The sequence below is a fragment of the Bos indicus x Bos taurus genome, chromosome 14 (assembly GCF_003369695.1).
Source record: "Bos indicus x Bos taurus breed Angus x Brahman F1 hybrid chromosome 14, Bos_hybrid_MaternalHap_v2.0, whole genome shotgun sequence".
NCBI classification, from domain to species: domain Eukaryota; kingdom Metazoa; phylum Chordata; class Mammalia; order Artiodactyla; family Bovidae; genus Bos; species Bos indicus x Bos taurus.
In genome coordinates, this window is record NC_040089.1 from 19,421,142 (window position 1) to 19,434,527 (window position 13,386).

At 43.9% G+C, this 13,386-nt stretch overlaps 1 protein-coding gene across 1 annotated transcript; it reads right to left on the minus strand.

The window, feature by feature from the left end:
• Positions 1–1,251: 1,251 nt before the first annotated feature.
• On the minus strand, positions 1,252–2,031 carry LOC113903991 (vomeronasal type-1 receptor 4-like). The gene has a single exon (XM_027560641.1). It carries the CDS (start codon positions 2,029–2,031, stop codon positions 1,252–1,254), a length of 780 nt encoding a protein of 259 aa, XP_027416442.1.
• Between the last annotated feature and the right edge of the window lie 11,355 nt (positions 2,032–13,386).

The window sequence follows — 13,386 nt, forward strand, 5'->3', positions numbered from 1 at the left end:
CAAGTGGATTCTTTACCATCTGAGCCACCAGGGAAGTCCAAGAATACTGGAGTGGGTAGACTATGTCTTTTCTAGGGGATCTTCCAGACCTAGGAATTAAACTGGGGTCTCCTGCATTGTAGGTGGATTCATTACCAGATGAGCTACAAGGGAAGCCCTTGTTCTTAAGTAAGCCAATGGAAATCTTCTCCCCTTTTTTTTTCTTAAAACTCATAGTTTACTGCTCTTTATTAAGTATCTGTTTGTGAAATATTGAATTATATAAAGAATCTAAGTGTTGGTGAATAACCCGTTTAAAAATATTATACTTCTTTGCTGTGCAACCTTGGAAATGATACAGGAGTCATAGAATCCACATGGAAAAGGACAATAATTATATCATGTGTGTTAGAGAGTTATACTAATAATAACAATGTATACAGTATATCTGACTTAGAATATGTGATGAAACATAACTCATGGAGTTTGTTAAAACTAAAGAAATCAGTATTACCTTAATGTGAATTGTGTTCCAATATTCTTAAATTTTCCATAATTGTCATGTATCTATCAATTATCCGTTAATAACATATTTTGCTTATTATAGTAACTAAAAAGACATGCAGCATTAGACACTGATACTAGTGTCACAGAGTCACAGTTACCTTCATTATAATTCTATGACATAAAATATACTGAAACTCAAAATGGCTAAATAGTATAAAATCACATAGCCCTGAAGAAGTGGTATGGTCCAGATGAAAACTATATCTGATAAATGCTAATGCTATGCTCTTACTTGCTTTATTTTACTCAATTTCCTATAACAGCAAAGAAACTTATTAAAATCCCGATAGAGTTCTCCCAGATTATACCTACCTTTCTTCCCATACACATGGAAGAGAAAGAAAAACATTAATATTGCTATGTGTGAGATAAATTATTTTTCCTCTAAATATCTTAAGTTAAAACCACACTGTGTTGTACTGGATTTATTAATGTTACACTTTGTCTCTTTGATAGGCTGTGAGGTCCTGCAAAGATTGGTAAGAGTGTTCTGGATCTATTTGTATTAATAACAAGCACTTTGCAGGAGTTTCATGAAAAGCCTGTGGAAGAAAGGAAGGAAGCTATGCAGGCAGGCAAAAGAGAGGAGAGACTGGCTGACACTCCCAGGGTCTAAAAGCAAGACCCCAGGACTCTGGAGTTCTGAAGCAACAGCACTAAGGGGCTGAGGGAGGGAAAGCATACAGCAAGAAGCTTTAGCGTGTGCTACAGCCACAAGTAGGAACTAAAAGCCTTTGTGTCATAAAATATATACACGGAATTGAGAAAGTAAAAGGGAATCAAGTTAGCCACCACAAGCAGGATGGTGTCAGCGGCCCCTTTCTCAGGAGACGTCCTACGGGCGAGGCTGGAGTGGTGGATGTAATGCACTCTCCGGTGGGGACTATGCAGGAGACACACCATGTGGACGCTGGCCAAGATCATAAGGACTATTAACATGGCACCCACAAAGGAGACTGGGATTACAGATATTCCAGACAGGGAGAACTTGTACTGGCAAAAGAGGAGGTTCTCTGTTCTGGAAACACTGTTATTGTCCCAGGAGACACTTACCTGCATGGGAGAGAAGGAGTTGATTGCCAGATTCAGGGTCCAGCAGAACAGGCAGGAGGAGCCCACATTCTTTGACACCCAGCCCTTGAGGGCTGCCCATACCGCGCTCTTGCGGCTAATGGTGGTGGCCTGCAGGCAGCTCAGCAGGCAGGTGGTGCAGAGAGAACAATCCCGGGACACCCTGCGCAAGTAGTAGGTGACTTTGCACCCAGCGGTCCCCAGGGCACCTGGGAGTCCCAGCACACCCACCACATGAGGTGTCCCCTTGGAGACGAGAACCAAGGAGTTGGCCACAGCCAAGCTGGACAGAACCACGTCTGTGGGCTTTGGCCTGTGTGCAGTGAGAAAGGAGGAGCTATAGGTGGACAGGAGGAAGGAGTTTCCCAGAATGCCAGCTCCCGCCTGGAAGAGGAATACAGCCTTCAGGACCATGGCATCAGTAGTCACCTGTGCTATGTCTGTGCCGGCGTGTGGCTGGGGAACCAGGTGGCCTCCTGGAACATAACAAAATAGCATGGTAAGCCCAGGAATCACAGGGACCCTGGCCCTCACCATCTGCACTGAGAGAGAAAGAATCACAGGGACCCTGGCCCTCACCATCTGCACAGACAAAGAAGGGATCACAGGGACTCTGGCCCTCGCCATCTGCACTGAGAGTGAAGGGATCACAGGGACCCTGGCCCTTACCATCTGCACAGACAAAGAAGGAATCACAGGGACCCTGGCCCTCACCATCTGCACAGACAGAGAAGGGATCCCAGAGACCCTGGCCCTCACCATCTGCACTGAGAGAGAAGGGATCACAGGGACCCTGGCCCTCACCATCTGCACTGAGAGAGAAGGGATCACAGGGACCCTGGCCCTCACCATCTGCACTGAGAGAGAAGGGATCACAGGGACCCTGGCCCTCACCATCTGCACAGACAGAGAAGGGATCACAGGGACCCTGGCCCTTGCCATCTGCACTGAGAGAAGGGATCACAGGGACTCTGGCCCTCACCATCTGCACTGAGAGAGAAGGGATCACAGGGACCCTGGCCCTCAATCTGCACTGAGAGAGAAGGCATCACAGGGACCCTGGCCCTCACCATCTGCACAGACAGAGAAGGGATCACAGGGACCCTGGCCCTCGCCATCTGCACTGAGAGAGAAGGGATCACAGGGACTCTGGCCCTCACCATCTGCACTGATGGAGAAGGGATCACAGGGACTTTGGCCCTCACCATCTGCACTGAGAGAGAAGGGATCACAGGGACCCTGGCCCTCACCATCTGCACAGACGGAGAAGGAATCACAGGGACCCTGGCCCTCACCATCTGCACTGATGGAGAAGGGATCACAGGGACCCTGGCCCTCACCATCTGCACTGAGAGAGAAGGGACTCTGAAGGCCTGAGAGAGTTTGTCAACCAAAGAAATCAACGGAATCACTGGGATGGCCAATGGTTAGTACCTCCAGTCACCGTAAGCAGAGCACACAGAGGGACAGCTTATGCTCACCCAGGTCAGGCCTTCTCTCTCTTCTACTCTATCGAACCCCTGCTTATTCCCAACTCAATGATTGGTGAAGTCTTCATTTCTGATTTTAGAGGAACAAACTCATAAACACATTTAACAATTAAATTTAAATTATCAGAATAAGAAATGTGCAAATGTCTGGAGGAAGTAACATCAAGGAATATGTGAAGGTTGTCCAGACTCCAGGATATCTGAATTTAGTTTTAGAATGAAAAGGAGACCAGCAAGGAGAAAGCCAGGGGGATAGCATGATAACTAAAAATGGTTATCTTTCTCTTTCTTCACTGAGAAGGCAGAAAAGTAAAGAGAGTCAGAGGCAGGCTGGAATTCAGCACGCATGGAGCCTTTAGGACAGCTTTAGCCCCCACACTTCTGGGGAGTCAGAGTCCCCACCACAAGCTGCCGCAGCCCACACAGTCCTGCTGAAACGGGGCCCAGGCAAGACTGGGTGCCACCTGAGACTGGAGGCCAGGCTCTTGTGGGCTCAGATCTGCGCCCCAAGCACCCCCGCCAGGAAGCACGAGCCCACTAGCAGCCCAGCCCTGACCTGAGCCCCGAGGACACTCAGACTCACCTGCGCTGCTGGGCCTCTGGGTAGGGAGTGACCAGCAGGATGTGCAGGGGGCGTCTGCGGCCACTGATATAGGCATGGGCTTTGCAAGTCTGGCCCCAGAGCGGCTGTCACTGTGTCACCTGCACTGACCCTGAACAGGGAGTCTGGGTATCTCCAGGGAGGTATGCACGTGTGTCCCAGGTGTGAGTACAGCAGCGGTTACCCGTGATTAAGCAGGAGGCCTAACGAGCAGCATGCACTGCCGAAGGGAAGGTCTTCCAGCTCCTGGGGCTACAGGGGGAGGTTTATGTCAACTGCGGGGAGGGGAGTATTGCTCAGTGGGGAACAGGGACTCCCCCAGCCAGTCTCCGACATGGGTTCATTGTTGTCCCTTCTAACAGGGATGTCCCTCTGTTAAGTTCAAGGTGACCCACGGATGGTCCCCAGCTGTGCACCAGCGCTCCCAGCCAGGGGTGGGTGCTGTTTCCAGTCCTGGCAGTCCTAGTCCCTTCCCCTCCAGTCTCATCCCTGTATACAGGACGTCAGGGGTTTGCAAACATCTTCCAGCCTGCATGATCCTGACACAGCCTTGATGACTTCTAACCACGCCTTCACCCCCCAGCTACGGTTCCTTTGCTTCATGAAGTTTTCTTAGCTGTGCCTTTGCTTCTTAGATTTGCACCTTCTGTGAAGTGAGCTGGTGATCTGGTGGGGGTGCGTGTGTGAACGGGACCTCCCTGCTATGCCCACACCCTGAAGGGGGAGGAGTTGCATGTCCGTTCAGTGGGCAGGAGATGAAGGGAAAGGAAGTAGGCGCCGGGATCGTGGCTGTTCCTTCTTCCCCATCCAAGGAGAGGAGAGGATGCCAAGCAGCCCCTCAGGTCAGAGACTGGCCCAGCCAGTGCCTTCCCAGTCCCTTGGGAACCTTTCCCTGGACAAAGTGCTGAGAGAGAGGCTGTAGCCCGGAGCCTAGAGGAAGCCTTGGGTCATCTTGGGAGCAGATGGGCAGCCTGGGGAAGGAGTCCTGAGCCTGGCCTGGCCAGAGTGTGGAGATGCAGCAACTACTCTGGAAACTCGGTGGCTCACCTCCCTCCCTCGTCATCCCAGCACCACCGCCTCTGATGGGCCTTCTCAGGAGCCTCCCCACCCACAGCTGTACCCCATCAGCCCACCAAGATCCCCCACTCCAGCCCACTGCCATTCCTGCCCTTCTACCAGAGCACTTGGGCCTTTGTGCTGTTACCACCACACACACACAGACACAATACAGACAGACAACACAAAACACAGACACAGATAGACACACAGACACAGACAACACAGGCACACACACAACACAGATACAGATAGATACACACAGACAACAGACACAGACACACAGACACACACACACAACACACACACACAGACAACACAGGCACACACACAACACAGATACAGATAGACACACACAGACGACACACACACACACACACACACACAGCACACAGACACAGACAACACAGGCACACACACAACACAGATACAGATAGACACACACAGACAACAGACACACAGACACACACACACAACACACAGACACAGACAACACAGGCACACACACAACACAGATACAGATAGACACACACAGACAACAGACACAGACACACACACACACACAACACACACACACAGACAACACAGGCACACACACAACACAAATACAGATAGACACACACAGACAACAGACACAGACACACAGACACACACACAACACACAGACACAGACAACACAGGCACACACACAACACAAATACAGATAGACACACACAGACAACAGACACAGACACACACACACACAACACACAGACACAGACAACACAGGCACACACACAACACAGATACAGATAGACACACACAGACAACAGACACAGACACACAGACACACACACAACACACAGACACAGACAACACAGGCACACACACAACACAAATACAGATAGACACACACAGACAACAGACACACACACACAGACACGGACACACACACTTCTCATCATACAGGCCACTTCCTGAGGGACACATCCTCTGATCCCTAAATTAAGTTTCTGTCTCACAGAAACTACAGCACTGAATCATGGGCAAAATTACACCCTCATCTTTTTATATGTGCAGCATGTTTCCATCTGAGATGTTGACTCTTGGTGTTTCTTTTTCTTGACTGGCTTCAATAGACATTTGTGAACTTTGTTTCTTCAAAGAACCAAGTGTTGACTTTGTTAACCTACTATAAATTTTTTAATATTTTGTTCATTCCTCCTGCTTATTACTTCTTGCTTACTATCCCAATGACTCTTTAGATCACTGATTTATCATTAAAGGATATTAAAAGATATGACTCAACAGCCAGGAGTATCTGTCCTCTGAGGCCTGAGGCCCCACATGGAGATGGGTGGGAGCATGTGGGTTCCCTGCTTTTAAAGCTTTCTGCAAAGGGGCCAGAAAGCTGACTTTAGGGTTTTTATGAAGGCTTTTTCACATAGTCAAGATTGACTACATCATTATCCACAGGTGACTGACAGACCCCCCAGCTACCCTCCCCTTCCCAGAAATCGGGGTGGTCCTGAAAAGCCCAACCCTCTGTTCACAGGCTGCTTCCCCTGGCAGCCAGCCCCATTCTAAAGTGCTTCCAAAAAGTCACCTCAGTCGCATAACAAAAGATAACTGGTCACTCTCAACACCTGGACTATTCTAGCGGTTTGGGAGTTGGAGCCAGAAGGTGAAGACGGAAGCCATTTACATGAGAAATATATTGGGACCTATGAATAATCGAATACATATTTCTTCTAAGTCACAGTATCACATATACTTCATTTTCTTGGGAGGGACGATGATTGGTCTGAATAACCTAGCTTGCCAGATTCCCAGAAAAAGAAGACAAATTGATTACAATTAATTTTTAAAATGAAAAAGTCACCTGTAATCCCTCACCACACCCAAAGTAGGAGGTAGTTTCATTTTACAAAGGGCTTTTAATGTAACTTTTAAAAGTGTACTTATACGTAAATTGTGTTCTGCTACATTAATCTAACATAAAAACTGACATCTACCCAGGCCACATTATTTTCCAAAATTTCTATGGAATGTAATATTGTAACCATTGAACATTTGAGTTGTTTCCTGTTTTCCTCTGAGAAATGAAGTCGTTTAAAGCAATATATGTGGAGCCAGATTGCTTTTGTTTGTATTTTGTTATATAGCCTTTGGCAACTTCTTCAGTTTCATCATCTATAAAATGGAGATAATAATGGGACCTACTTCAGAGGTAAGGTAGTGGTGTGAATTAAATGTATTAATTATACAAAAGGTGCTATAAAATATGTCTGGACCATAAAAAGCATTTAATTAAGGGAAACTTTTTATTATTATTATATATTTTTTTACTTTACAATACTGTATTGGTTTTGCCATACATCAACATGCATCTGCCCTTAAGGGAAACTTTTCAAATTGTGGATTTTAATAACATGGTAATTAATGTCACCAGGCATTAAATTCTGTCCTGTTATCCCAGTCTCATTATTGCCCTATTATCTAATTCCCACCACAGTACTCAAAAGAACTTTTAATTGATTGTATCTCTCAGACTGAAGGCTTCACAAAGACACTTGGGATGAGAGATCATCTTTCCTCACCAAGAACCATTTTCCAGAAACCAGAGTATATGAGGCCTGGAAGTGCCAAGGCAGCTGGAGGTCAAGGCTGAGGGGCAGAGGCAACTCAGCACAACTCTGGAGCAAGTCACGAACACCACTTGGCTATTACTGATGCAAAGAGGGGCTACCAGCGTTGTCAGTTCTGTGTAGACAGCCCAGCATCCCTACCAGAAAAAGGTTCTGAAATGGGATGCTCAGTCAGCTCAGGGAAGAAACTCCAGAGTGCTAGAAATGTGGCAACAAATTGATGGTCTTCCCAGACTTTTGGACACAACAGAGCTCGTGCTGGAAAGAAGCTGTCTTCAGTGAATGTTAAAAAGCCGTCAGCCAGAGCAGCATTTTTCTTTTGAAACACAGATAATTCACGCTCACAAGGGTCCTTGGATGCAGAAGAAGCCCTGATCAGAGGATGCTCTATTCAGATGCAGACACTTGGTACCAGAGAGAATTTTTGTGATTGCAAAGAATATGGGAAAGCATTCAGCAGTAAAAGTTCATCAGTAACTCAACACCACATAATTCATGTGGGAGGGAAATCCAAATGCACAGAACATGACAAGGCCTCATCTGCAGAGTACACCGTACTCAGCACCTGAGAAGCCATTCTGGGGGCAAATCTTTTCAGTGTAATGAGTGTGGAAAACTCTTCAGCCTCACCAAATCTTTCATTCAGTACCAGTTAATTCATTAGAGAGACCACATACAAATGTAGCAAACTCAGAGAATGACTTCAGAACAATTCTTTACTCAAGGACTTCCCTGGTGGACCAATGGAGGGGACAGAGATTCGAACCCTGGTCCAGAAAGATTCCACAACCAAGCAACTAAGCCCGCAAGCCACAACTACTGAACCTGCACTCTATAGCCCATGAGCCACAACCACTGTGCCTGCGAGCCACAACCACTGAAGCCCGCATGCCCTGGAGCCCTTGCTCTGCAACAAGAGGAGCCACCGCAATGAGAAGCCCACACACCGCAACTCAGAATGGCCTTTCCTCGCCATGAGAGAAAGCCTGCACACAGCAGTGAAGACCCAGCACTGCCAAAATTAAATAAACACGTTTTTAAAAATTCCCTTACTCAACATCAGGGAATTCACACTGGGGAGAAAGCCTATGAATGTGGTAAATGCAGGAAAGCTTTCAGCCAAAGCTTCATCCTTCACTGAGCACCAGAGAATTCACAGTGCAGGGAAGCTCTAGAATTGTGGTAGGGGTGGATAAGGCTTCAGTGACCTCACAGCACACAATCAGCAGCAGTCCATTCACACGGAAGAGGAACCGCATGTATGTTTTTAATGTGGGAAGACCTTTCAGGGACACTCGGCTCTCAGTGAATATCAAAAAGCACAGTGGAGAGAAACCCAGTCCCTACATAAACAGTGAGAGTGAGAAGGCATTTAGTCAGGATTCCCACTTATTGGTCATCAGGGGACACACAGGAGAGAAACCCCACAGGTGCAATGACTGTGACAAAACTTTCGGCCAGAGCTCCTACCTTGCAACACATCCCAGAGGTCACCCTGGAGAGAAACCACCAAGGTAACTGGTGTGCAAAACGCTTCTGAAGAAGCACAGCAAGCATTTCATTCCAGAGAAGAACTCTAAGTGGAACAGATTGGAAAAACCTTCAGTCAGAGCTCACACCTTACAGTATATCAGAGAATTCAGTCAAGAGAACACTGTAAAATGCCATGCCTGTGCAAAAGCTGTCAGTCAGAGGTCACACATTACAAGTCTCAGACAATTCACATGGGAGAAAAGTCATATAAATATAACGGATATTGCAAGTTTTCAACCAGAACTCACATTTAAAAAAAATTCCATCTAATTCTCCAGGTAAAGTAGCTATAAAAACGTATTTTATAGCCTTAGACAATATCTTCTCTAGTCTGAATCAATTATTTTTTATTATATAAATTACTATTTTAATATGTTTTTTGAGTGGAGTCTTAAGGATTTTCTAATGTAATATCCTGTTACCTGCAAGTGCTAAGATTTTTACTTCTTCCTTTCCCAATGTATTCATTTTTCTTGTTTGATTGCTATGCCTAGGACTTCCAGTACTATGCTGAAAGAAAGTGGTGACAGTGGTCATTCTTATCTTGTTTCTGATTTTAGACAACAGCTTTCAAATTCTTACCATTGAGTATAATATTAGCTGTGAGCTTGTCACATACGGCTTTTATTATATTGAGATATGTTTCCTCTACACCCACTTTTTCTTGAGTTTTATTTTATTCTATTGGCTGTGCTGTACAGGTTGCAGGATCCTGGTTCCCTGATCAAGTACTGCACACGGGGCGCAACAGTGAAAGTGCTGGGTCCTAACCACTGGACCATAAGGTAACTCCCTCTCTATACCCACTTTGTTTAGAGTTTTAATCATAAATATACGTTGAATTTTGTAGAACACTTTTTCTTCATCTGTTGAAATAATCATATAATTTTTATGGTTCATTTTGTTATGTGGTATATCACATTGACTGGTTTGCAAATGTTGAACCATTCTTGCCCTAGAATAAATCTCATTTTGTTATGGTCAAAATCACTACAGATGGTGACTGCAGCCATGAAATTAAAAGACGCTTACTCCTTGGAAGGAAAGTTATGACCAACCTAGATAGCATATTGAAAAGCAGAGACATTACTTTGCCAACAAAGGTTCGTCTAGTCAAAGCTATGGTTTTTCCTGTGGTCATGTATGGATGTAAGAGTTGGACTGTGAAGAAGGCTGAGCGCCGAAGAATTGATGGTTTTGAACTGTGGTGTTGGAGAAGACTCTTGAGAGTCCCTTGGACTACAAGGAGATCCAACCAGTCCATTCTGAAGGAGATCAGCCCTGGGATTTCTTTGGATGGAATGATGCTAAAGCTGAAACTCCAGTACTTTGGCCACCTCATGCGAAGAGTTGACTCATTGGAAAAGACTCTGATGCTGGGAGGGATTGGGGGCAAGAGAAGGGGACAACAGAGGATGAGATGGCTGAATGGCATCACTGACTCGATGGACGTGAGTCTCAGTGAACTGTGGGAGTTGGTGATGGACAGGGAGTCCTGGCGTGCTGTGATTCATGGGGTCACAAAGAGTCGGACACAACTGAGCGACTGATCTGATCTGATCTGATGATCCTTTTAATATATTTTTGAATTTGCTTTGCTAATACTTTGATGAGGATTTTGAAATTGATGTTCTTCAGAATTACTGGTTTGAATTTTTCTTTCCACGTGATACCCTGCCTGTTTTTGTTATCAGGTTAGCCCTGGGCTGTAGCCTGCCAGGCTACTCTGTCCATGGGATTTTTCAGGCGACAATACTGGAGTGGGTTGCCATTTCCTTCTCCAGGGGATCTTCCTGATCCAGGGACCCAACCCATTTCTCTTACGTCACCTGCATTGCAGGCAGATTCTTTTCTTGCTTAGCCACCGGGGAACTTTATCAGGTTAATGGCTTTGTGAAATACGTTTGGAGGAATCCCTCTTCTGTATTTTGGAAGGATTTGAGAAATATTGGTATTAATTCTTTGAATATTTGGTAGAATCCACCAATGAAGCCACGTGGTCCAAAATTTTTGTTTTTTGGAAGGGTATCCATTACTAACTTAATCTTTGTGTGTGTGTGTATATAAGAATATTCAGATATTGTTTCTTCATTATTCAGTCTTATAGGTTACATATGTGTGTGTATGTGTCTGTATGTACTCTTGTTGGATGTATAAATATTTATGTTATATCCTTTTGATTGATCCCTATATCATAATGTAATGCCCTCTTATTACAATTTTTGTTTTTAAGTCTATTTTGTCTGATATAAGTATATAGCTAACCAAGCTTTCATTTCCATTTTCATGGAATATCTTTTGCCATCCCTTTTCTTTTTCCCCCAATTATGTAAATTATTGTCTATAAATCTTTACTTTTTTATTAAAGTATAGTATACAATATCTATATATTCTTTCACTTTTAATCTGTGAATGTCCTTAAATCTGAAATAAGTCTCTTGTAGGTAATATATAGATGGGTCTTGCTTTTTACCTGTTAAGACCTACTCTATATCTTCTGACTAGACTGTTTAGTTCATTTGTATTGAAAGTAATTAGTGATAGGTATGCACTTATTGCTATATTATTTTCTGATTGTTTCACATTTCTCTGTTATTTTTCTTGTTTCTCTTCCTTTGTGATTTGTTGACCTTTTTTTGGTCATACTTAAATGCTCTTTTTTTTATCTTCTGGATAGCAACTATAGGTTTTTGCTCTGTGGGTACCATGAGACTTACATATAACAATTTATATTTATAATGGTCTACTTTATGATGATAATAACTTGAGTTCGAACCTATTTTAAAGCTCTACATATTTATTTCCCACCAACATTTTGTGTTTGTGGTATTTTGTATCAATATCTATTGCTATAAAAGATATTGTACATCTTTTTATCCTGTGTAACCACTAATTATTTTATAATGAATTTTATGGTTATATATTTTTTTACTATTTTTATCTTTTAATCTCTATACTAGCTTTATAAGTGATTAACCTACCACCTTTACAACATTCAGTCAGTTCAGTTCACTCAGTCGTGTCCGACTCTTTGCGACCACATGAACTGCAGCACGCCAGGCCTCCCTGTCCATCACCAACTCCCAGAGTTTACCCAAACTCTTGTTCATTGAGTTGGTGATGCCATCCAACCATCTCATCCTCTGTCATCCCCTTCTCCTCCTGCCCCCAATCCCTCCCAGCATCAGGGTCTTTTCCAAAGAGTCAGCTCTTCACATCAGGCGGCCAAAGTATTGAAGTTTCAGCTTCAACATCAGTCCTTCCAGTGAACACCCAGGACTGATCTCCTTTAGGATGGACTGGTTGGATCTCCTTGCAGTCCAAGGGACTCTCAAGAGTCTTCTCCAACATCACAGTTCAAAAGCATCAATTCTTCAGCACTCAGCTTTTTTTACAGTCCAACTCTCACATCCATACATGACTACTGGAAAAACCATAGCCTTGACTAGATGGACCTTTGTTGGCAAAGTAATGTCTATGCTTTTTAATATGCTGTCTAGGTTGGTCATAACTTTCCCTCCAAAGAGTAAGCATCTTTTAATTTCATGATGCAGTCACCATTTGCAGTGATTCTGGAGCTCAAAAAACAAAGCCTCAGTTTCCACTATTTCCCCATCTATTTGCCATGAAGTGATGGGACCAGATGCCATGATCTTTGTTTTATGAATGTTGAGTTTTAAGCCAACTTTTCCACTCTCCTCTTTTACTTTCATCAAGAGGCTCTTTAGTTCTTCCTCGCTTTCTGCCATAAGAGTGATGTCATGTACATACCTGAGGTTATTGATATTTCTCCCAGCAATCTTGATTCCAGCTTGTGCTTCTTCCAGCCCGGCATGTCTCATGATGTACTCTGCATATAAGTTAAATAAGCAGGGTGACAATATACAGCCTTGACGTACTCGTTTTCCTATTTGGAACCAGTCTGTTGTTCCACGTCCAGTTCTAACTGTTGCTTCCTGACCTGCATACAGATTTCTCAAGAGGCAGGTCAGGTGGTCTGGTATTCCCATCTCTTAGAGAATTTTCCACAGTATATTGTGATCCACACAGTCAAAGGCTTTACAACATTAGGTTATTCTAAATTTTACTGTCTATTTACCTTTACCTATGAGATGTATACCTTTATGTTTTCTTGTATTTAGTACTCTTTTCTCAAGATAAAGAAGTTATTTTACCATTTCTTTAAAGCCATTTTAGTGACGATCAACTCCTTTAGCTTTTCCTTGTCTTAAAATTCCTTAGCTTCCCTTCAGTTCTGAATTATAACTTTTACAGATAGACTATTTCTGGTTAGAAGATTTTTAAAAAATCATTTTGTATATATTTCAGCCACTCCCCTCTTGGCCTATAGATTTCTGCTGAAAAATCTGCTAATAGTTTCATGAGGATTCCCATGTTGCTTTTAATAGTCTTGTTTTTAATTTTTGACATTTTAATTGTAATGTGTCTTGGTATGGGTCAT